Raw genomic sequence first — 26,027 nt, forward strand, 5'->3', positions numbered from 1 at the left:
TGGCCAAAGGAAGAGAGGGTTGGAGGGAATTACAGAGTTGTTGATGGTTAAAATCAGGCTCGGCAGGTGCGGGGCAAAGGCAGCGGGTGATGCCCAGGTCAACAGACCTGAAACGTTAACTCGGCCTCTATCTCGACGCTGATGCTGCCGACACCTGCTGCCTTTTCTCCTCAACATTCTTTTGTTCATATTAGAAGAAACAGATACCTGAGAGATAGAGCGGGGTATGATTATTATTATTATACAATACGGGCAGCAATTTTGGATGAACTGAAGATGGGAGGCCGGCCATGAGATTGTTGGAATAATCGAGTCCGGATCAGGTAACAACTAAAGGACATTGGATGCGGGCTTCCGCGGCAGATGGGCTGATCGGCATCAAAGTAGGCGGTCTTTGTCGGAGGATATGGGGTCAAAAGCACATCAGTGGCCACAGGATGCCATAGTTACAAACAGTCGACTTCATCCTGAGACACTGGCCGGGCAGTAGAACAGAATTGGTGGCAAGGATCAGGCAATTGTGGCGTGATCAAAGAAGATAGCTTTGGTGTTCCCAGTGTTTAACTGGAAGAATTTGCGGCTCATCCAAAACAGGATCGACTTGGACAAAACAGGCTAGACAAATGCAGAGGCGGTGGAGTTGTCGAGAGAGGTTCAGTTGGATGAGCTACATGATGCAGAAACTGCTATGTTTAGATGGTGACACGATGGGGTAGCATGCAGGTGGAGGAGAGGGAACAAGGATAGATTTGTGAGTGTGTGCAGATAATAAGAGTGACCAGAAACCATATGAATAAGATTGAATGGGTAAGACCCTTATTCATATAATGCAAATTGATTATCCATTTAGAAGGAACAAAAACTTATTTTTATAAAATTATTATATGTTCTGCTACAATGCAGTGAAATACTTTTGATCATCACTATGTAGCCGGTGTCTGTCCTTTATGTTCCTGTATCTGTTTTGCCCGTCAGAAAGATGGCGACGCCAGCACCAAATTGTCACAGAGCGGAAATTGTCACGTAGATTCCGGTGCGGTGCATTTTGGGGGGTTGGGCCTTGTAAAGTGCTGCGTAACGCTGAGGGTTTGAGTAGCCAGCGATTATCGTCGTCATGCCGGATTACTTAGGAACCGATCAGCGTAAAGCTAAGGAAGAAACTAAGGAAGAAGATAAACCGATCCGCGGTGAGTGATGATTTGAATCGGTGATTCTCTCCCACCCGAGGCCCTAGGATGGAGTTGGGGAGAAGACTGGGCAGCAGAGGCCCTGTTAGTGTCTAATTTGGCTGATTTACTTCTAAAGATGTGCAGTTTCCGAGCAGGGGATATCTCTACGGGGGTCATGATTATCATTTGCTCCCTCAACCAAAACCTATTTGATATTTTAAACCAATTTTCTATGTGTGGGATTTTGCTATGTTCAAATTGGCTGCCGCGTTTTCCCATCTGACAGCAGTGACTGCAATCCAAAATCATTCCAGTTTGCTGAAATATTCTTGTTGCCTCTTGAGACGGTGAAACGTGGTACATAAATTCAAATGATTCATTATTCCCTATTGTTTAAGTGACAACCTCACTGCTTTTCATACATCATGTAAAATGCACTAATGGTCGCACATAATAATAATCTTTATTGTCACAAGTAGCATGCTAGCAAGCACAGTTGCTTCACACTCCAGGGTCCCAGGTTCAATTCCCGGCTTAGATCACTGACTGTACAGAGTCTGCACGTTCTCGCCATGTCTGTGTGGGTTTCCTCTGGGTGCTCCGGTTTCCTCCCACAGTTCAAAAATGTGCAGATTAGGTGAATTGGCCATGATAAATTGCCCTTCGTGCTGAGTTATGGGGATAGAGTGGAGGTGTGGGATTAAATGGGGTGAACATGGAACATTACAGCGCAGTCCAGGCTCTTCGGCCCTTGATGTTGCGCCGACCTCTGAAACCACTATAAAGCCCATCTATGCTATTCCCTTAACATCCATCTGTTTATCCAATGACCATTTAAATGCCCTTAATGTTGGTGAGTCTACTACTGTTGCAGGCAGGGCATTCCACGCCCTTACTACTCTCTGAGTAAAGAACCTGCCTCTGACATCTGTCCTATATCTATCTCCCCTCAATTAAAAGCTATGTCCCCTCGTGCTAGACATCACCATCCGAGGAAAAAGGCTCTTGCTGTCCACCCTATCTAATCCTCTGATCATCTTGTATGCCTCAATTAAATCACCTCTTAACCTTCTCTCTAACAAAAACAGCCTCAAGTCCCTCAGCCTTCCCTCATAAGATCTTCCCTCCATACCAGGCAACATCCTGGTAAATCTCCTCTGCACCTTTTCCAATGCTTCCACATCCTTCCTATAATGTGGCGACCAGAATTGCATGCAATACTCTAAATGTGGCTGCCCCAGAGTTTTGTACAGTTGCAACATGACCTCATGGCTCCGAAACGCAATCCCTCTACCAATAAAAACTAACACACCTTACACCTTCTTAACAACCCTCTCAACCTGGGTGGCAACTTTCAGGGATCTATGTACATAGACACCAAGATCTCTCTGCTCATCCACACTACCAAGAATCTTAGCCCAGTACCCTGTCTTCCTGTTATTCATTCCAAAATGAATCACCTCACACTTTTCTGCATTAAACTCCATTTGCCACCTCTCAGCCCAGCTCTGCAGCTTATCTGTGTCCCTCTGTAACTTGTAACATCCTTCCGCACTGTCCACAACTCCACCGACTTTAGTGTCATCTGCAGATTTACTCACCCATCCTTCTATGTCATTTATAAAAATGATAAACAGCAGTGGCCCCAAAACAGATCCTTGTGATACACCACTAGTAACTGGATTCCAGGCTGAACATTTCCCATCAACCACCACCCTTTGTCTTCTTCCAGCTAGCCAATTTCTGATCCAAATAGCTAAATCACCCTGAATCCCATGCCTCCGTATTTTCTGCAATATCCTACGTGGGGAACTCTTTCCTGAGGACCGGTGCAGTATCGATGTGCCAGATGGCCGCCTCCTGCACTGTAAATTCCAAATATGTTTACATTAACACTGCAGTGAAGTTATTATAGAACAGTACAGCACAGAACAGGCCCTTCGGCCCTCAATGTTGTGCCGAGCCATGATCACCCCACTCAAACCCACGCATCCACCCTATACCCGTAACCCAACAACCCCCCACCCCTTAACCTTACTTTTTAGGACACCACGGGCAATTTAGCATGGCCAATCCACCTAACCCGCACATCTTTGGACTGTGGGAGGAAACCGGAGCACCCGGAGGAAACCCACGCTCACACGGGGAGGATGTGCAGACTCCACACAGACAGTGGCCCAGCTGGGAAAATTATGAAAAGCCCTTGCCTTGTTAACATCTCCAGAAGGACCAGTGACTTTTGAAAATAAGCATGAACACCCCGTTAACAGCTAAAAGACTGACATGTCAAGATTTAATGTTTTAAATCTTTTACAGTAACAAATACCTAAAGCACTATTGATGAAGCACATTTTTTTGCAGGCAACTTACATTTTAGACCACACAGAAGAGCACTCCCATTTTACACTTATCGCGTTTCACAAAATTACAGCAAAAAAAGTTATTCCCAACTGCTGTGAGTTTCTGTATCCCTGCTCTGCTGAGTAGTAACTTTTTCAAAAATATATTTTTATTGAATTTTATATTTGTACACTATTTAGCAGGTGAGTGAGGTGGTTATTATGTACAATTTACACGTTTCTCTTTCATTGGCCCTTGCTCTCCTTCCCCTTTTTGTTATTCGGCTCCACTTTAAGCTGAGTAGTAACTTTGAATGACCATCTCTGGGTGTTCTGTTTGGTTTTCCGAGTTCCTTAAATCTACCAGCAGTTGTAAAGCCTGTTTGATGACATTTCTTCCCCATGGGCATGCCAGAATGAATGTCCTTGAATCCATAGAAAGCCGCAAAATGTGTTTGTTTGACTAGAGGCCGTCTTCATCCTGCATCCAGCAGTGATAACTTGGAAAGTCAAGCAACCTTTTCCCTCAGCTAACCTCACAGAAAACTTCTACCCTCTGTGATAGTTATTGATTTGTAGGTAAGCCTATAAACTGACCTCAAAAAATGGCTTCTTCTACCTTCTTTACCATGGCAATGTGAAACATATTAACCTTGCATCTTGGTAGAAATGCTAAGTAACTATCTTGGATCCCAAATTCCTTTCAGCTTAGAACTAAATGGACATTTTACAGCACACCTGTTTACAGCATCTTTCTGAGACTTTGGAAGACTCCGCCTACTCATTGTAAACTAAAGGACTGATACCGTTCTCTCCAATTCTACCTTGCACTTTCTTCACAATAAAAAAAAACAAGTCTTCCAATGATTTCAACAATCAAATGGGGAAATGCTTAGAAATTCAGAAGCACAAGGGGACTTGGGAGTCCTTGTACATGATTCTCTTCAGGATAACATGCAGGTTCAGTCGGCGTTAAGAAGGCAAATGCAATGTTAGCATTCATGTCAAGAAGGCTAGAATACAAGACCAGGGATGTACTTCTAAGGCTGTATAAAACTCTGTCAGACTCCAGTTGGAGTATTGTGAGCAGTTTTGGGCCCCATATCTAAGGAAGGATGTGCTGGCCTTGGAAAGGGTCCAGAGGAGGTTCACAAGAATGATCCCTGGAATGAAGAACTTGTATGAGGAACGGTTGAGGACTCTGGGACTCGTTGGAGTCTAGAAGGATGAGTGGGGGGGGGGGATCTTATTGAAACTTACAGGATACTGCGAGGCTGGACAGAATGGATGTGGAGAGGATGTTTCCACTTGTAGGAAAAACTAGAACCAGAGAACACTATCTCAGACTGAGGGGATGATCCTTTGGAACAGAGATGAGGAGGAATTTCTTCAGCCAGAGGGTGGTGAATCTGTGGAACTCCTTGCTGCAGAAGGCTGTGGAGGCCAAATCACCTGAGTGTCTTTAAGACAGATAGATAGGTTCTTGATTAATAACAGTATACGGGGTTATGGGAAGAAGGCAGGAGAATGGGGATGAGAAAATATCAGCCATGATTGAATGGCAGGAGCAGACTCGATGGGCCGAGTGGCCTAATTCTGCTCCTATGTCTTATGGTCTTATGACCTTACCCAGGCTGCAGAGCAGGCTACATGACCCTCTTCATTTACCCCAAACTTAAAGGTATGGTCCCAATATATAGTGATCTTTAAACTTCTTAATTGAAACACTGTTGTGTGTGCAGTTATGTAGTTGTAATGAATAGATTTGAGTTCTGAACACATTTGTTCTTTAGACTTGTGGATTCTCTCAGTAAATTGTTTAAAATGTTTTTGGATTTTGAATACAATAAAACTTTAAAAAATTAATTTGCCTTGACTAAGTTAGAGCACAACAAAGGTGTATTAGTTTATTGGATAACTGCTCACCTTACGCAGATCAGAAAAGATCAGGTTTGATCCCCAGTCAAACTGCAAAAGGACATCAGCCATAATTGCCATTCAGCCTCCACTGTTTGAAGTGATGTAATAACAGAATTAGCAGAACACTTGCGGCCACTCGCTCCTCTGATCTATTGCCTACCAATTGGGGAAATGTAGTATATTTTGTTCCTCTGTGACCCTCTAATAAACAAGTATTAATAATAAACAAGTATAAATAAATGTAGCTAATGGGCAGCGCAGTGGTTAGCACTGCTGCCTCACAGCACCGAGGTCCCAGGTTTGATCCCGGCCTCTGGTCATTGTCCATGTAAAGTTTGCACATTCGCCCGTGTCATCCGCATGGGTCTCACCCCCACAACCCATAAATGTGCACGGCAGGTGGATTGGCCACGCTAAAATTGTCCCTTAATTTTAAAAAAATGAATTGGGTACTCTAAATTTTTTTTTAAAATAAATGTAGCTAATGTAAGGAAGCTTGGGAGAAAATTTGTAAACTCTGCTGTATTTGAGATCTGTGAATAGATTCATAGCTTTTGTCTATGTTTGAACATGCATATGTATGTAGAGCTGCTAAAAATTAAAACTTAAATATTGGGGGGTTGAAGAGGAAGCCAGTAAGTTAAGAGATGAATTGGTGACATGGTGGGGGCAGGATGGGTGGGTAGGTAGAGGAGTGTGGGGTGGCAGGCAATAATGGGAGGGATAATCTCCTTGCCAGAACCAGGAGAGACAGCAGTGCTGATTAAACTGATTTTTATGTCTGTTAGGGGGAGGGTTTATGAATATTTTTATGATTATTGCCCATTAATATTTTGCAATGTGCATTTTGATTTTTCTTTGATTATCTTTCAAATATTTTAAACTTCTATTCCTAGTTCCTGCCAGTTCTGTGGAATGTCTGAGATAGAAAATGAATAACAAGGACCCCCCCCCCCCCCCAATTTGGCACAGTTTTAAATGGGTTGCCATCAGAGCAGGTATTTTCTGGCATTCCTTTCAGTGTAATAGTCGGGAGAATTATTATTTTATCTGGGAATGAATCCATGAAAGTCTTAATGTAAAAAAGCATAGCAAAGAAAGTGGCCATCTTTAGTGGTGACATCCTCCCGCCATTAAAGTCCATGTTGGATGCGTGGAAGCAGCTGAGCAAGCTGTTGAAGTATTCAAAGTCCATTGTACTTTGGAGAAAATATGTACTAACTTCAGTGACACCTACATCCACTGTTGCCTACGTGGTAACTCTTCAGCTGTAGAAGGCATGGGCCAGATCTCCATGTTTACCTCGTACATTGACAGGGAATTGGGAACAAAGACCAGTTATCATACCCTTCTTTCATACAACAAAACCTGCACAATTCATGAAGCAAAAACATGTGCAAACTACTTCAACAGCCTTTAGGCCACTTCTGAGTCATAAATGCAAGTGTTTTTTTGTTTCTATTCTTGCCTCATAACCATCACTTTTACAGTTGTGATCAGCATTGCTGTTTTTTATTCCTATCTTGGTGGTGTAATGGATAGGTGGGGGGCTAAATTTAAACGGGACTAATTCTCCTCTCTCAACCTGTCCATAAACAGAGAGGAATTTTGATTTGTTTTCCTCTTTACAAGCTGTGGCATATTTCCCAACCCCTCATTTTTTATGTAATCCAATTTTCTATTGACCCCACAACAAACTCCAGATAGGATGAACTCAAAAGGTTAGTTTACTTGCACACGCTCAAAACCTGAAAGGAGTGTCGCAACATTCCCTACACACTCAGACAATAACGAGAGGGCTAGAGAAAATAAACTGTTCCAGTACAGAGACCGCAGAGAAAAATCACACACAGGGGATCTCCGATGTTATAGAATTCACTTTTCCAGTGTTGTGGACTTCTCACGATTAAATAGGCACACCAAGATGAATCAGTCTTATAGGTGATGGTACAGAACTTGCTGTAGAAGCAGGGCAGATGGGACTAAGTGCCCAACCTTGGCTAGGGCTTCTTTAATGTGACCGGCTAGTCAGATGTTAAACTTCAGACTGAGCTTTTCAATTCAGCAAGGCAATGTTACTTGTTACATAAGCCAGAGGCCCACATCACATGACTCATCTCATCACCATATTTGACAAAGAATGCATCCATTATCTGAATTCCAGAAACTGTTGACTGACTCGACTACAGTATTAGGAATTGAAATGAAGGTTGCAGGGCCTATGATAGCCTGCTGCATTGCCTTTCTCACGCTTGATGCACAATGATGCCATCAAGATTTGTAACCAGTTGACTCTCTGACGGGATGTGCTTAAGGTTCCTTGTGGGATATGACTACTTTCCTTTTGACTTGTATAAGAACAGAAGTAGACATGTCATTTGTCGTTAAAGTTGAGATCATCCATTCAGCTGCTGCTGCTTCTCTGTTTTCTTTGCCCATCGAGCTAAATCTTCCCTCCCCCATGCTACCCCGGCCTCGGACTAAATGCATATTTCTGACTCTCCCATAGTCTTCACTGAGCTTGGGTAATAATTTCACAAATATATAACCTTTTTATTTTAAACTGATTACTTATTTTTCCTGGAGTTGTATTTCTAAATATAGGTTTCAGTGCAATCATCGAAGACATCATTACTTTTTAGCTAAGTAATTATCCTAGTGATTTTTAGTTGCAATTATTTCTGATTATGCTTTTCTTTTCATTGATTGCAGCATTAGATGAAGGGGATATTGCCCTCCTGAAGACCTACGTAAGTTTCCTAATCTGTTCAATTTCCGTTTATACATTATTGTAAATTTTCTTTTATAATTTTTTTTTCTTTTTTTAAATTTAGAGTACCCAATTCATTTTTTCCAATTAAGAGGCAATTTAGCGTGGCCAATCCACCTAGCTTGCACAGCTTGCACTTTTTGGGTTGTGGGGGCGGAACCCATGCAAACACGAGGAGAATGTGCAAACTCCACACGGACAGTGACCCAGAGCTGGGATCGAACCTGGGACCTCGGCGCGGTGAGGCTGCAGTGCTACCCCACTGCGCCACCGTGCTGACCTCTTTTATAATCATGATGTGCATATGTGGTTTGTTGCTGTATGCATAATGTTTATAATTCAGTTCCTTCTTTGATTGAAATGAGTCCTGCTTGCTGCCAACTTTTCTGATGAATCAGCGAATTTGTGGACTGAGCAGGTGAACCATACACTGAGCAGGTTAACCGTAATATTAAATGACCAAGTCTCGCATTCTGTCCACTAGTCCAAGTTAAGCAGGGGATGGATTTAAAAAACAGGATCTCCCCTTTGTGAATACTATCCAAAAGCCCCTTCAGGTACTCGATAGATGTGAATGTTGAATGGGGATATGATTTGGTTTGACTGTCGTACTACAAAGTTGAATAGCTTGTCTATGTGCACTGAAACCTCACAACGCAATTTGGGTGATGTTCTGGCAGGTTAGGTTGGATTTGGAACTGGGACATGCCGAGGAGTGAATGACTTTGGAGGAATGGGTTTAGGAGTAAACTCACAAACAAAAAGGCACGCCAAGGTGGAGTGAAGTGGTTGCAGTGGGCACGTTTTTTTTTTTTCTTTCCCCCTCCTTTGGAATCCTGTTTTTCTACTCCTCCCTTGGAAAACCATCACCAGTATGAAAAATGGGCTCACCAACTAGGATGGGTTTTTACCTGCTTGAGCCAGTAGCTTTGTGACCAAGTGCAGTCGCCTTTCTGACAGCTGGTTTTCAGGTTGGAAAACATACTTTAACAGGTGGGTCAAGTGAAGCTTGCTGTCTGTTTACCTGCAGTGACCTACTATCAGGACTTCCAGAACACTGGAGTCAAGGCGACAGTGAACCTTCTACAGAAACTGGCACATAACACCTGGGGTAGCAGCGCTAAAGCACTTTGCACTGCTTCATTTGCCTTGGTCCGTCCAACATCAGAGTACCACTGGAACAGGTTTAGTTCAGTTGGCTGGCCAGCTGATTGTGATGCAGAGCGAGGTTCAATTCCCGTACCGGCTGAGGTTATTCATGAAGGCCTCGCCTTCTCAACCTTGCCCCTCGCCTGAGGTGTGGTGCTCCTCCTGTTAAATCACCACCAGTCAGCTCTCCCCCTCACAGGAGAAAGCAGCCTATGGGCTATGGCGACTTTGCTTCTAATTACTATTGCTCAACCTGGCCAGTTCAAGTGTGGTAGATGTCCACCTCCAGGGTGTCATGATGACTATTTCTGGGACATTGAGACCAACACAGCTCAATGAAGTCTGTGCTCCCTTGATGTCTGCATGGAAAGCATACACCATCAGATGACAGCAACTAAGCAGACCCATTGTCACAAGAATTTTAAAAAACACTGTCTAAAGTACTGGAGAGTCTACTTGAACAAGCCTCCATGCTTTACAGACTTGCAACTGCTCTACCTCGATGCCACCTCCTGGTTGACTGCAAACATCACCAGCACAACCTGGGTGAAATACCAGGTTTCAACCTTCCATGGAAAATCTGGAGAATCCTCAAACCACTTGGAAACAGGTCAGGGAGGACATAGCCACGCTCCACAAGTAGAACATAAGGAACAGCTCAAATTGTGACTGTGCCCATCCAGGTCAGACTGTTCCCCATATACTGAACTTCTGCCTGGAGAGATCTATTCCTGGTGGCATCACAAACATTCATACCGAGTCGGCTGAAGCCATTCAAACTCACCATCAAACTGCAACTGCTTCCTCAGTCATGTAAATAAAAAAGAAAAACAGCTGGGCTTAGTGTCTCTGATTTCTTAGAACTGTTTCCATTAAGATTGTACAGAATAAGTGAGGTAAACGAGATGACCTGAATTGTTTTTTGACTTAATAAAACATTTAACAGATTTGTGATCTTGACAGTTTCTACAGGCGTGTAATTTATATTCCAGCATGGCTGCATATTCTCAATAGTAGCACATACTCAATGTGCATATAGCATAGCTATTTTTGAGAAGCCAAGTTACACAGTACCATTGGAGAAATTGATTAATAATGATAATGATTGAACAGAGAAAAACTTACTAAACATAAGAGACATTTGTATAGTCATTTTACTGAGGATGATTTGTCTTTTTTTCATAATATAGGCTCCTAAAATCACAAGAAATGTTAATTTGTTGAGTTTCTAATAGACTGTAAAGTGTTGCAGGCATCTGATTTAATTGACCAAAATGAGTCGTGTTATTAATATCCTGGTTAATGTTAGTTCAGTGCCTGATTTTGTTGCAGAGCAATGACCATCTTGCAAACACTTTTCATGTTTTGTAGGGTCAGAGTACCTATTCCAGACAAATCAAACAAGTGGAGGATGACATCCAGCAGCTTCTCAAGAAAATTAATGAGCTGACAGGTACGTTTGTAAATGAAACTTCTAAAGGCATCTTGCATTATTTGGTCTGGGGAGTATTGCACCCAGTTCTGGGCGCTATAGTTTAGTAAGGATATGAAGGCATTGCAGAGAGTACAGAGAAGATTCACAAGAATGGTTCCTGGAATTAAGAACTTCAGTTATGGAGATAGATTGGAGAAGTTAGGACTGTTCCTTGGAGAAGAGAGGCTGAAAGGAGACTTGATGGAGGTACTCAAAATTCGGGGTCTGGATAGATTAAATAGGGAGAAACTGTTCCCACTTGTGAAAGAATGGAGGAAGAGGGCACAGACTTAAAGTAATTGGCACAAACAATTCTGAGATAAATCTTTTTTCACGCAGCAAGTGATTAAGGTCTATGATGCCTGCCTCACGGCACCGAGGACCCGGGTTCGATCCCGGACCTGGGTCACTGTCCATGTGGAGTTTGTACATTCTCACTGTGTCTGCATGGGTCTCACCCCCACAACCCAAAAAGATGTGCAGGGTAGGTGGATTGGTCACACTAAATTGCCCTTTAATTGGAAAAAAGGAATTGGGTACTCTAAATTTATTTTTAGAAAAGGCTTGGAATGCACTGCCTGAGAATGTGGTGGAGAAAGGTTCAATAAAAACATTCAAAAGGGACTTGGGCTGTTATCTGAAAAGGAAGAATTTACAGATTTAGGGGGAGAAGGCAGTAGAATGGCACGAAGAGAATTGTTCGTTCAGGGTGCTGGTGCAGTCATGGTGGACTGAATGCCTCCGGTGCTGTAACGATTCTGTAAATAGCTGATGATATGCTTGTGTTCACCATTGGATTCAAATATTCAGATGAAGAGAAAATGTGTTCAACATAAAGTTTGCTACTGGTGGTATTTTAATTAATATGGTCAATGTATATTGTATTTGATCCATATTTATCTTCAGAAGTGCAGAATTGCATTTGTCTTCAAGTGTATGGATTTGGACTGATCTGACATACAAATGACAACATTTCCGTAGAATCTCAATGAGCCATTTGTTAAAGTAATTCCAACTTGGAACTTTAGGGGCAGCGTGGTAGCACAGTGGTTAGCACTCTGGTTGCACAGTGCCAGGGTCCCAGGTTTGATTCCCCGCTGGGTCACTGTCTGTGAGGAGTCTGCATGTTTTCCCTTTGTCTGTGTAGGTTTCCTCCCACAGTCCAAAGATAGGCAGGTTAGGTGGATTGGCCATGCTAAATTGCCCTTAGTGTCCAAAAAAGGTTAACAAGGGCTATTGGGTTACGGGGATACGGTGGAAGTGAGTGCTTAAGTGGGTCGGTGCATACTTGATGAGCCAAATGGCCTCCTTCTGCACTATGTTCTATGTGGATCAGATGGTGTGTACAAACTAATGGTATAATATTATAGTCTGCAAGGCTCTGTGTCTGAAGTGATGGCATACATTGCTCTTAATCACACTGCCAAAATACATTTTCATCGGTCTGCTTTCTCTTCCTTCTCACCAGAGCAGTGAACTATTTTTCATTTACTTAATTTCAAACGTGCTATAATTAATTTCTACATTTTAACATCCAGTTTGTTTGACTCGATCACAAATGGAAGTCATGTATAAAGAATTTCCTTGCTAAATTCCTACTGCACAGCATGCTTTTGTATAACTTTTGTGAGGGCCACAAAGAGTCCAACATGAATTCTTGAGTCAAATGAAATGTAACTTTATTTACACTAAATTTACACACCAGTACTTCACTACTGGTCTCTCTCTAGCCGCTACCTAACTGGCTGGCTCTATTTATACAACAGAAAATGTAAATCCAAGCCTACGATTATATAGGGAGCTCACATTCCCCAAGATGCATGGGGTAACCAATTGTCCCTACCAAATAGGATCTATGCAGATCACAACAATAACTTAGAATTATGGTGTTGATCAGGGTTACTATAGTTGAAAATGTTAGGCCATGGGGCATAGTCGCCTTTAAATCATGCTCTTGTGTTCCCACTAGTGATCTAAGGTCAGCAGAACAGTTAATTTGCAGTGTCTGCGGGCGATGATGTCCGTCTGCCTTACTGTGCAGCTAGAAAATCTTGTCAAGTGCCTGGCAGAACACAAACTGGGCATCTTTGCTACATCCAGTGTGATATCATGTTGAGTGAATCAAATGGACTAAAGTATTGCATCAGTGATGGTAGGCACTTTCAGGAGGAAACTGATTCATCACCCCTCTACACTTCTGTCTGAAGATGGTTGTAAACACTTTTGTATTCGACTGGTCCCTGCGTTAATTGAGGATGGGGATGTTTGAGGACCCTTCTCTTAGTTGTTTAACAAACCATCCCTAGTGTGGTAACTTAATCCAAAATAACCAAATTTACTAGATTTTTAAAAAATCACAATCTGAGGAAGAGTGGTTTTTCTTTACATGTGGAATTTATTTATTCCAATTTATTTTGTTCAAAGTAATACATTTTTAAAGACTCAACTCTTCTGTGTAGGTATCAAAGAGTCTGACACTGGTCTGGCTCCTCCAGCGCTATGGGATCTGGCAGCAGACAAACAGACTCTGCAAAGTGAGCAACCTTTGCAGGTTGCAAGGTATGAATTTTTAAATATTCTACCTCAAACTGAAGAAGAAAGTTCTGAATTTCCCAAATATTGTTGAGACTTTTTCTTTCTTGCCATATAGACTCTAACCTATGTATAGCCTTAATTCAATTGTTTTTCATTCCTTGTGAATAGATGTACAATATTTTTGAACTAATTTGTTCCCAAAGTATCTCCTTGCATCCGAACCTAATCTGCAGGGTATTGACAGAAAACACATCATAATGTTGTATTATAGACGTGTGCAGGGAATAGTAATTTTTGACCTCGCTAAACTGACGCTAATGCACATGAATGTTTAGAGACCGACATCCTTCCATTTTCCTCATCGTCCATGTCATAACAGAACTCAACTTTGTGTAAATGTCTTAACAGAACATTGAACGTACAGTGCAGAAGGAGGCCATTTGGCCCATCGAGTCTGCACCGACCCACTTAAACCCTCACTTCCACCCTATCCCCGTAACCCAATAACCCCTCCTAACCTTTTTGGTCACTAAGAGCAATTTATCATGGCTAATCCACCTAACCTGCACGTCTTTGGACTGTGGGAGGAAACCGGAGCACCCGGAGGAAACACATACGGGGAGAATGTGCAGACTCCGCACAGACAGTGACCCAGCGGGGAATCAAACCTGGGACTCTGGCACTGTGAAGCTACAGTTACTCTCTAAAATCTAAATTGTTGAAAAACTAAAATCTCAGTATTTGAACAAGTCTGTGTTTGATGTGATATTGTTCACATAATAATGACTCCATTCTGATAATATAAACCATTTGAATCTTGAGAAAATGTACATGAGGAATTAATTCTCAATTTTACAACCTCTTCTTGAACTTGAAGATAATAAAATTGATTTCTTCTTGAATGCCTTTGATGAAATACTCCAAAAGGAATAATGTGGATGAGAATTGTTTTTTCCCATGATAACTCACATTTTTACTGTCCCTGAAATGGGCAGTCTCCCTACCACCAGCCTTCAGGCTATCCCTCCAGACTCTAATTGGTTCATAGAAAACTAAAATCTCAGTATTTGAACAAGTTCAGAAAATACCACTGAGTGAATCATCAACATGAGTTTCTGTCCTGTCTTCATTTAAACCTACAGATCAGCAGTTCTTTAATGTCATGAATTTGTCACATCATAAGCTGCATCAATTGACTGATCAGTCACTCAAATGACGAATGTATGTATGAACTTGAAGAAATTCAATAAAATGCATTATATTTTGCTTATTTTGACCGTGTACCAACCCAATCCAACCTTTGGATATTGACCTATTTTGGTGTAGTTAATTTTAGGTGATCCTGACTTCCAAGCAGAATTAATGGAAAAGCTGTCACTTGTTTTGACTTCCATGCTTTGGAAGATGTGTCTGAGGCTGTTTAAGCATTGTTACAAATATACATCCAAGCCTACGATTATATATTGTCACTTGCTGAAGCTTAATGAAAAGATGAATCAGAATGCATTTCTTTTTCTTTCATAGATGTACAAAAATCATTAATGCAGATTCAGAAGATCCCAAGTACATCATTAACGTGAAACAGTTTGCAAAATTTGTGGTTGATTTGAGTGACCAGGTAGCTCCCACTGACATTGAGGAAGGAATGAGAGTTGGGTATGACCAAAATCTTTTATTGTTCTTATGTTTCAGCTGATATGCATTTCTTGTATTACATTTTAGTTTATCAAATGTAAGATAGTTTCAGACTCATGATTGCATTGATGTTCATTTTATATTTATAATAATCAATATAAAGCTATTTTATTTCAAACTGTGACACATTTTAATATCCTTTTTTTAAATTTTAGTGTTGACCGAAACAAATACCAAATTCATATTCCACTGCCTCCAAAGATTGATCCCACAGTTACCATGATGCAGGTAAGTCCAACAGCAACAGCTAAATTAGCTGGTGCCTTTCGCATGATAAAATGTTCCAAGACATATTGCAGGAGTGTAATCATAATTCGGTGTAATTCACACTGAATCAAAGTAAAACGGGTGAGGTAGTCTTTAAGGACAAGGGTGCACTGGATTAGACATAGAATTTTACAGTGCAGAAGGAGGCCATTCGGCCCATCGAGTCTGCACCGGCTCTTGGAAAGAGCACCCCACCCAAGGTCCACACCTCCACCCTATCCCCATAACCCAGTAACCCCACCCAACACTAAGGGCAATTTTGGACATTAAGGGCAATTTAGCATGGCCAATCCACCTAACCTGCACATCTTTGGACTGTGGGAGGAAACCGAAGCACCCGGAGAAAACCCACGCACACACGTGGAGGTTATGCAGACTCTGCACAGACAGTGACCCAAGCCGGAATCGAACCTGGGACCCTGGAGCTGTGAAGCAATCGTGCTATCCACAATGCTACCGTGCTGCCCTTAGCCCTTAGGTTAGGAAGCTAATTCTAGAGCTTGGATCTAGAACAAATGAAGACAATGTTGTCATTGGTATGGTGAAGAAAATGAGGGAATCAGAGGCCGGAGATTATGGTAAACAGAGTTCACTGCAGTGTGGGGCTGGAAGAGATTAAGAAGGGGTAATGCCATGGGGAATTAGGCATTTTAACACTAGGATGAAAATTTTCAAAGGTGTATGGGCCAACAAAACAATGTAGGTCAGTAAGCACGTGTGATAGGGGCAACATAGGTCAGTAAACACAGGGCTGATAAGTGAACAGGACTTGGTGCAAGTCAGCACCTTCCGAACCCCCAGACGAATAAGTGCAGCAGATGCATGGGAAGGCCACACCATCATGACTTGGAAATGTATCACCATTCTTTCATCCATTGTTGGGTCAAAATCTTGAAATTGCCAACCTAAAAGCACAGTGGTTGCACATACATCACCTGGACTGCAGTGGATCAAGAAGGTGGCTCATCATCACCTTGGGGATGGGCAATGTATGCTGGCACTGCCAGTGTGCCCTTGCCGCATACATTAATTTTTTTTAAAAGTGGAATGAGCTCGAATTTATGGAGGGTGGAAAATGAGAGGCCAGGGAGGAGAATGCTGAAATAGGCGAGTCTGATAGTATCAAAAGCTTGAAAAAATGTTCAAGCAGGACAGGGGCAGAGACTAGCAATATTATGAATGTGGAACTTAGGCAGTCTTGATGATGGCGAGGTTATGGATTTGGAAGCTCAAATCTGTCAAGTAGGATGACAGGGTTGCAGATTGCCCTGGCCTGGAAGGGGGATAGAATCTGTGGCTACTGAGCAGAGCTCGTTGTTGGGCCAAAGGCAATAGCTGCAATCTTTTTGGGGTTTAATTGGTGGGAATTTCCGCTCATTCAGGACAGTACCTGAGGCGAGGCAACCAGATAACTTTGTTACATTCCAGTGTAGTTTTAATAGTTGCCTTGGATAAGTTTATAATATTGCACGACCCTCTAATAAAACTTTGTGTGAGAATATTAACTAGATATTGTTGGATTCAAAACACATAACAAAATATTATCGTCAGGATCACTGTTTGTTTACAAGTATAAATAATTCAGAAATGGAGCTTTCAAATAAATAGATTACATTTACTAGTGGCCTCTGTAATCTTTCCAGCTCAATATTGTGAGTTATTAATCCCTTCAAATCTACAGTCCATTCGATCTTGAAGTTTGTCATTGTATTTGGGATCAAACTTCAAATGTTTCAAACAGTTTTTATGGCTAGAAGGCTGTTTTATATTATTAGTGCCAGACAAGCATCTTGTTTCAGTTTGCTGGTTCCTTTAAACAAAGTAGAACTGTGTCTGGGAAGAATGATTACCTTAATTTTATAAACTAGCCTTTACTATTCCTGGAGTTTTTATTGTTCACTAGTTAATGTTCTTTTTCAAGGTCCTTAATTAACCAAGTATTTAAACTTGCAAGACTGTAATAATTTGGCTGTTCTTTACTCCTCCCCACAATACTATTGACATAAACAATTGTATTTGCTGGTTAAATTTGAATCAAGTTTAAGTAATTAATTCTTCAATACATTTTCAGGTGGAAGAAAAGCCAGATGTAACCTACAGTGATGTTGGTGGCTGCAAAGAGCAGATAGAGAAATTAAGGGAGGTTGTGGAAACTCCTTTGCTGCATGTAAGTATACATCTGGTGGGAAACAACATAGTAAATCCTAAGCAATGTATACTGGTTTTTAAGATCCAGTTTGATTTGTGCAGTAATGTCAGTACTATTGTCTGTTGGAAACAACAGAGTTGTGGTGGGGGGGGGGACCGAACTCCGGGTAAATGAGAATGTAAACAACCAATTAACTGGGTAAATGTGATTGTTTTTTCTATTCTAACACCATAGGTGTTACAGCTTTGGCAATTCTGCTAAATCAAAAAAGTTACACCAGAGGCAGCACGGTGGTGCAGTGGTTAGCACTGCTGCCTCACAGCGCTGAGGTCCCAGGTTCGATCCCGGCTCTGGGTCACTGTCTGTGTGGAGTTTTCACATTCTCCCCATGTCTGCGTGGGATTTGCCCCCACAACCCAAAGATGAGCAGGGTAGGTGAATTGGCCACATTAAATTGCCCCTCAATTGGAGAAAATGAATTGGGTACTCTAAGAATTATAATAAGTCAGCTGTCTGTTTGACTTTCAGCCAGAACGTTTTGTGAACCTTGGTATTGAACCACCGAAGGGAGTGCTGTTATTTGGGCCACCAGGAACAGGCAAAACCCTCTGTGCACGAGCTGTCGCAAACAGGACGGATGCCTGCTTCATAAGAGTAATTGGATCTGAACTGGTGCAGAAGTACGTTGGAGAGGTAAAGACTGATAACTTTTATTGCACTTCTTTTCCAGACATTAAAGCAAATCTTTCATTTTGATCACTCATTTCAGCTCAATTCTAACAATTATTCTGTGACAGTTTTAATTACTGTAGGTGAAAATATTCACGAATAGACTTTTGAGTGAGTAAAGAAGCAATTTATTAATTTTCAGAGCTGTGGGAGAAAAGGCCTTTGACCCCCACGATCTGTGCAGCACCGTTTTTTGCCTGAGCTGAGGTCGCATTGGGTTAATATACAGAAGGAAAGCGGAATTCGTTTGCATTCGCATTTACATATACCCAATCAATTCTGTTTGCATCACAATTCATAACATGCATCTTCAATGCCATAAATGGCTACAAGTTAGCTCCTATAGCCTCTAATTGGCAGTTTGCCTTGCCCAATAAATTCATTACATAGATAACGATTACATAAAGTCATGGGGTCAATAGTCCAGCCACGTTCAACATGTCCTTCCTCATTCCTTGCAGTTCCTTAATTTGAAGCCCCTTTGTCAGTTACAGGTAGCTAAGAATACAGACATTGGACAAAGGTTGCCAACAGCTCATTGTCTCTCCGGGTGCATCTGGTTGTGGATCACTTGTTTTGCACAAAGCTAAGCTTTACTACTTCAGCAGCAGACACTGATAATACCATAGGGTCAAGAACATTGACAGAGTCCATTTTATATCAGGCAGCATCCATTTTGTATCTTCTGTAGTCCGTTCGGAATTCAACCTCTTCATTACTAATTCCTGAAATGGTGGAAGCCCAGATTCCAAGTGGAAGGTTCTAGTTAATAATTTGCCGAACCTCTCTTGTAATTTCATACAAGTTAAAAAAAATCTACTTGAATGTAACCTCTACCGCATTATTACGGAACTAGAATTGTTCTAGATATACTTAACAATCATTTTTATTGCATTTAGGGGGCTCGAATGGTTCGTGAACTTTTTGAGATGGCAAGAACAAAGAAAGCTTGTTTAATATTCTTTGATGAGATTGATGCAATTGGAGGTACTTGTACATCTTTTCTTTAGAGAAAGAGTTGTTTCAAGGCTTAATGACAATTTGAAAATATATGAATATGTGTAAGGAGGTCTGATCAAGAAATAGACTGAACAAATTTGGAAAGCAGTGATGTAATCAGACAAAGTCAGCATGGATTTACAAAAGAAAAATCATGCTTGACAAATCTACTAGAATTCTTTGAAGATGTAACTAGTAGAGTTGACCAGGGACAACCGGCGGATGTGGTTTATTTAGAATTTCAGAAGGTTTTCGGCATGGAGGATTAATGTGTAAAGTTAAAGCGCATGGGATTGCGGGTAGTGTCCTGAGATGGATAGAAAGCTGGTTAGTGGAGGAGGTGCTGACGACAGAGGGAATGGAGAAGGGAGTGGTGTCAGCGATTTATGGGACGATTCTGGGAGAAGAGAAGACACCACTGGAGGGGATTAAGACAAAGTGGGAGGAAGAGTTGGGAGAGGGCATGGAGGAGGGGTTGTGGTGTAAGGTGCTCCGGAGGGTGAATGGTTCAACTTCATTTGCGAGGTTGGGGCTGATACAGCTGAAGGTGGTGTAGGGCGCACCTCACAAAGGCATGGATGAGCCAATTCTTTGAGGGGGTAGAGGGTTTTTGTGAACGTTGTGGTGGGGGCCCCAAAACCACGTTCATATGTTTTGATCCTGTCCAAAGTTGGAGGGAGGTCTTCAGGGTGATTTCAAAAGTGGTACACGGAAGCTATATTCGGGCTACCGGATCAGCCGGGGTTGGAAAAGGGTGTGGAGGCAGATGTTTTAGCGTTCGCCTCGTTGATCGTCCGAAGGCGGGTCCTGTTGAGGTGGAGGTCAGCTTCTCCACCCTGTGCCCTGGCAGGTCAGGGGGGATCTGTTGGAGTTTTTAACACTCTAGAAGGCGAAGTTTGAATTGAGGGGAAGGATGGAAGGGTTCTACAATCCATGGGCTTTGTTTGTTACACGCTTTCAGGAGTTGGATGACATCGAACACGGGGGGGGGGGGGGGGGTTTGAACTGTGTATGTTGTTGGTGACTATGGGGTGATGATGGATTCCTTTTCTTTGATGTTTGTATTTAAAATGTTGAGAGTTGTTTGGGGGTTGGTGGGAGGAAGGGATTGTTGGCCAGGGGATTGGCATTTTATTTGTTACCATGGATTGTTTGTTGGTGAGTGTAAATTTGGATGAAAATGTGAAAACTGAGGAGAAGAAAACATTTTCTTTTAAAAAGAAAGCTGGTTAGCAGACAGGAAGCACAAAGTTGGAATAAATGGGTCTTTTTCTGATTGGCAGGCAGTGACTATTGGGGTACTGCAGGGATCTATGCTAGGACTCCAACTGTTCACACTATATATTAATGATCTGGACGAGGGCACTAAATGTAGTATCTCCAAATTTGCAGATGATACAAAGTTGGGTGGGAGGGTGAGCTGTGATGAAGATGCAGAGATGCTTCCGTGGTATTTGGACAGGCTGAGTGAGTGGCCATATGCATGGCAGATGCAGTATAATGTGGATAAATGTGAGGTTAATCGCTTCAGTATCAAAAATAGGAACGCAGATTATTATTTGAATGGGTGTAAATTGGGAGAGGTGGATACTCAGCGAGACCTTAGTGTCCTCGTGCATCAGTCACTGATACTAAGCACACAGGTACAACAGGCAGTAAAGAATGCAAATGGTATGTTGGCCTTCATAGCAAGAGAATTTGAATATAGGAATAGAAATGTTTTCCTGCAATTGTATAGGGCATTGGTGAGGCCACACCTGAAGTATTGTGTGGAGTTATGGTGTCCTTATCTGAGGAAGGATATTCTTGCTGTGATTGGAGTGGAGCGAAGGTTTACCAGGCTGATTCTTGGGATGGCGGGACTAAGTCGGTTAGGATTATATTCATTGAAGTTTAGAAGAGTGAGAGGGAATCTCATAGAAATTTATAAAATTCTAACAGGATTAATACAGGGTATATTCAGAAATAATGTTCTCGATGGTGGGGGAGTCCATAACTAGGGGGTCATAGTTCGAGGATAAGGGGTAAATCTTTTAGGACTGAGGTGAGGAGAAATTTCTTCACCCAGAGAGCAATGAATCTGTGGAATTCACTCACACAAAATATAGTTGAGGTCAAAATGTTGTGTAATTTCAGGAAGGAATTAGATATAGTTCTTGGGGCTAAAGAGATCAAGAGATATTGGGGGGTGGGGGGGATCAGGGTATTGAACTTGATGATCAAGCATAATCATAATGAATGGCGGAGCATGCCCGAAGGGCCAAATGGCGGCCTCCTGCTTCTATTTTCTATGTTTCTAAATGGTTGCATTGTGTCATTAGGGTAACAGTAATCTGGAAACTCTTTATTTACCTCAGCAAACTTTGGAAACATTAACACAATTGTAATTTATGCGTATCCTTACTGGTCAACTTCTCAAATGGAAGCACTCACTTATAGCATATTAATTAGTCTTTTCAATTGCTAATTTACTATTGTAATTTGATAGAACAGGTGTTGAATATTCTGTAAATTAAGTTTAAGATCAGTAATTCAGTTTTATAGAATGATCTAATTTTGAGTGGTTTTCAATAATTTTTCATTGAAATTTTTTATTTCATAATTTCTGTGCTCAGAATGTTTTTACAAGAATAGTGTACCTAATTTTAAATTGCACATTTTTGTTTGAGGGGATAAGGTTAAAAAAGCTTAACTAATATACTGAATGAAAGGGTCATTTTAACCCCAACAATAGGTGGGTTAGTCGTGTGAGATGTAAACATTTAAAACACTTCAGACCTGACCCCAGCCTGTCTTCATCTAACCCGGATTGAGTTTGAAGGTGGGAAGCCATCTGGCTCTCAAAATGTGGTAGTTGTGCAATTACAAACTACCTAATAGGCTTAACCATGGCCAGCCAAGTTTGTCAGATCACGGGAAACCTGGCGGCTCAAGGGAGGCAAGAACAGAGAAAGGGTATGTGTCCTTTAGATTTAAATGGTAGATTTAAAACTGAAATGAGAAGGAACTATTTCTTGCAGAGGCTGCGGCGGAGTCTGAATCATTAAATGGTTTCATGAAGGAAATAGATACATTTCTGGGGCTGGTTTAGCACAGGGCTAAATCGCTGGTTTTGAAAGCAGACCGAGGCAGGCCAGCAGCACGGGGTTCAATTCCCGTACCAGCCTCCCCGAACAGGCGCCGGAATGTGGCGACTAGGGGCTTTTCACAGTAACTTCATTTGAAGCCTACTTGTGACAATAAGCGATTTTCATTTCATTTCATATTTCTGTTTTTTTTTTAAAGTGGGTTAAAGCGTTATGGGGAACAGCCAGGGAGGTGGATTTGAGACCAGGAAGAGATCAGCCATGATCTGATTGAATGGCAGAGCAGGCTCGAAGGGCTGAATTGTCTCCTTCTGCTCCTAATTCCTATGTTACTTTCAACATTGAATGTGGGTCAGATGGTGCAGGAGTGCTTTCTACCAGCCCACCAAATGACCTGCTTCCCTGCCATCGAACGCCACTAGCAACTGCAGACTCCCTACCTGCTCCAGTGAAATCTTCCAGAGTGTTTCTTGCTTGAAAGCCTTTCAATCAGACTGACTTCCTGGGGGTAATCTAGTTTAACGTGAAAGAAAAAAGCAGGGCGGCACGGTGGCTCAGTGGTTAGCACTGCCGCCTATGGCGCTGAGGACCTGGATTCGATCCTGGCCCCGGGGTCACTGTCTGTGTGGAGTTTGCACATTCTCCCCGTGTCTGTGGGTTTCACCCCTGCAACCCAAAGATGTGCAGATTAAGTGGATTGGCCACGCTAAATTACCTCTTAATTGGAAAAAAAATAATTGGGTATTCTAAATTTATTTTTTAAAAAGAAAGAAAAAAAACATACCCTCAATACAAGAAAACCCAAATTACAGGGTTTCTAATTCGCCCATTAATATCTGGACCTAAAAGTGTCTTCTAGTTGGACACTTTTTTTCATTTAAGATGTATAGCACCACCACCGCAATTATCAAGTGACAAGCCAACATTAAAAGAACAGGCTAAATAGCCCTATTTTTTGTATTTCAAACCCTTACTGCCGCATGTCTAATAGCAATTAATCATTTATTCTCTTTTCTCCAAGGCGCTCGTTTTGATGACGGTGCTGGTGGTGACAATGAAGTTCAACGAACAATGCTGGAGCTCATCAACCAACTTGATGGTTTTGATCCGAGGGGCAATATTAAAGTACTAATGGCCACAAACAGGCCTGATACCTTGGATCCAGCTCTGATGAGACCTGGGCGTTTAGACCGCAAAATTGAATTCAGTTTACCAGATCTTGAGGTATGGAAATACTGTGCCAAATACATTGGGAAATTAAGTATTTTTTCAGATTCATTAATTTTTATCAAGAATTGCATTTATTCTGGTTTACAACTTGGCTTGTTCATTAAATGTCTATAGTCCTTGTACAAAAAAGCTCTGTTGTTTTATATGGGTTATAAATTAGTGAAAACATATTTTACAAAGTATAATATTATTACACTTCCATGCCACTTCCCACCAGTTTTACCCATTAAATGTTTCTGTCATAATTAAAACCATTAAATGTTAAAGATTTGCTATTCATTTGGAGATATGCACCTGATTACTGCGACAGAGCTTGTAATCTCCAGTTTGGGAAACGCTGGCATATAAACCACAATTTTGTAATAAGTTGTGTTTGATTCTCATTTCAGGGACGAACTCACATTTTCAAAATCCATGCACGTTCTATGAGTGTGGAGAGGGACATAAGATTTGAATTGCTTGCTCGTCTGTGTCCTAATAGTACAGGTGAGTCAAGCAAAATATTTTTAAAATCAATTTATAAACGCATTATCAACATTATTTTGTTGCCAAGCTGTTACAAGTGGTATTAGATTATGGAATCTGATCTTGGATGCTATTATGGACATTTTAAATGCCCATTGGTTCCAACATGTCTTGAGCTTGCTTGGATGATGCACTCTTTTACCTCTGGGATCCAGAAACCCTGATTCAAAAGCAGGGTCCAATAGGGAAAATGCTGGAAAATCTCAGCAGGTCTGGTACCATCTGTAGGGAGAGAAAAGAGCTTGCCTTTCAAGTCCAGATGACCCTTTGTCAATGCTTTGACAATGGGTCATCTGTACTCGCAACGTTCACTCTTTTGTCTCCCTACCGATGCTGCCAGAGTTGCTGAGATTGTCCCGCATTTCAATTTCGTTTCAGATTCCAACATCCGCAGTAATTTGCTTTTATTCGGGCAGCACGGTGGCGCAGTGGGTTAGCCTTGATGCCTCATGGCGCTGAGGTCTTTGGTTCGATCCCGGCTCTGGGTCACTGTCCGTGTGGAGTTTGCACATTCTCCCCTTGTTTGCGTAGGTTTCGCCCCCACAACCCAAAGATGTGCAGGCTAGGTGGATTGGCCACACTAGATTGCCCCTGAATTGGGTACTTTAAATTTATATATTTTTTTTTTAATTGCTTTTATTCAAAAACAGGGTGTTAACTTCTGGCACAGAATGATGCTGGGATTTTGGATGTGGTGAAAATATCCTTATCTGTTGGCTGTACAGGTCCAGCATAAAATTATTTTGGCCAACCCTAGCAGATGAATTTTCAGAACAAATCAATTGATAGTGAATGAGTAACATACTATAAAGTGATTTTATCAAGCTTCAAGGTGTTCTCCACTTCTTTGTAGGAGCTGAGATCCGCAGTGTTTGCACCGAAGCTGGAATGTTTGCTATCCGAGCACGCCGAAAAATTGCCACCGAGAAAGATTTCTTGGAAGCTGTGAATAAAGTTATCAAGTCATACGCCAAGTTCAGCGCTACTCCAAGATACATGACCTATAATTAATTCAGCCATAGTCTCTGTGCGTGACTGTAGTATTTACAATCTGTAACCATGTTGTGCTTTTGACCACCTGTAACAAATTTTATTATTTTCGCAAATTTGTTGCTCAATTCCGGTACAAATAAATAACTTGGAATGTAATGCACCAGTATGGTAACTGCTACACACAGTTTGATTGTCAATGACACAGGATTTTACACATGGCTGGAGTTTATGCTCCCCTGCCAGTAGATTTGAAAGGGGGCTTGCATTATCCAATGATTGACCTACCTGCCTGTCCCCAACATGCCTGAAATTTTACAGGGGGTGGGGAAAGCATTGGATGGTTGCCCACCCTTGACTCTCGAGTCTATTAAGGGTGACGGAGGGGAGGCCTATACTATGTGGGAAGTTCAGTAGCTTTAGCAGCGCAGTCTGCTGTAAGTTGGGTGTGGGGAAAAGGTGGTTACAGAATCTTGTGGGTCCCCTGAGCCAAACCAAGGCAACCCCCAACGGCATACTGTCCCCATTACCTTCGCCCAGATGAGGCTAATGACTCGAAAAGAAAAAAGGAAGGCATGGCTATTACTGCTTAATGATGTCTGGAGATCAAAGCATCATAGTCAGGATCTTGCTCATTACTTTTGTTGGGGCCATTTCAGTGCTATGAAAAGGGCAGAAGCTAGATTGAAAGGAAAGAAAATATAAAATGTCTGTGACTGCGTGGGTTTCCTGCAGGTGCTTCTGTTTTCTCCCAAAAGTCCCAAAGGATGTGCTGTTAGGTAATTTGGACATTCTGAATTCTCCTTCGGTGTACCCGAACAGGTGCCGGAATGTGGCGACTAGGGGCTTTTCACAGTAACTTCATTGCAGTGCTAATGTAAGCCTACTTGTGACAATAATAAAGATTATTATTCATGTGGTAGGTACTTAAACTTGGGTTTAAGGTCTTCTGATTTGTGCAAGTAAAATGGAGGCTGTAATGAGAGTGATAGGGATCCAGG

The 26,027-nt window shown here is 41.8% G+C and overlaps 1 protein-coding gene across 2 annotated transcripts; it reads left to right on the top strand.

Annotated features, from left to right (window-relative positions):
- The first annotated feature begins 975 nt into the window (after nucleotides 1-975).
- psmc2 (proteasome 26S subunit, ATPase 2) lies at nucleotides 976-25,185 on the top strand. Of its 2 annotated transcripts, XM_038811568.1 has the most exons (12): nucleotides 976-1,187; nucleotides 8,141-8,178; nucleotides 10,719-10,800; nucleotides 13,281-13,380; nucleotides 14,881-15,012; nucleotides 15,207-15,279; nucleotides 17,390-17,485; nucleotides 17,996-18,160; nucleotides 19,096-19,183; nucleotides 23,303-23,505; nucleotides 23,901-23,997; nucleotides 24,890-25,185. In XM_038811568.1, the coding sequence occupies exons 1-12, from the start codon at nucleotides 1,115-1,117 to the stop codon at nucleotides 25,045-25,047; spliced, it is 1,305 nt and encodes a 434-aa protein (XP_038667496.1). In that variant the 5' UTR covers nucleotides 976-1,114; the 3' UTR covers nucleotides 25,048-25,185. The 2 variants fall into 2 exon arrangements, with proteins under 2 accessions (XP_038667496.1, XP_038667497.1); XM_038811569.1 differs by lacking the exons at nucleotides 23,901-23,997; nucleotides 24,890-25,185 and having other exon boundaries at nucleotides 19,097-19,183; nucleotides 23,303-23,479.
- The last annotated feature ends 842 nt before the right edge of the window (nucleotides 25,186-26,027 follow it).

The sequence above is a fragment of the Scyliorhinus canicula genome, chromosome 11 (assembly GCF_902713615.1).
Source record: "Scyliorhinus canicula chromosome 11, sScyCan1.1, whole genome shotgun sequence".
NCBI lineage: Eukaryota > Metazoa > Chordata > Chondrichthyes > Carcharhiniformes > Scyliorhinidae > Scyliorhinus > Scyliorhinus canicula.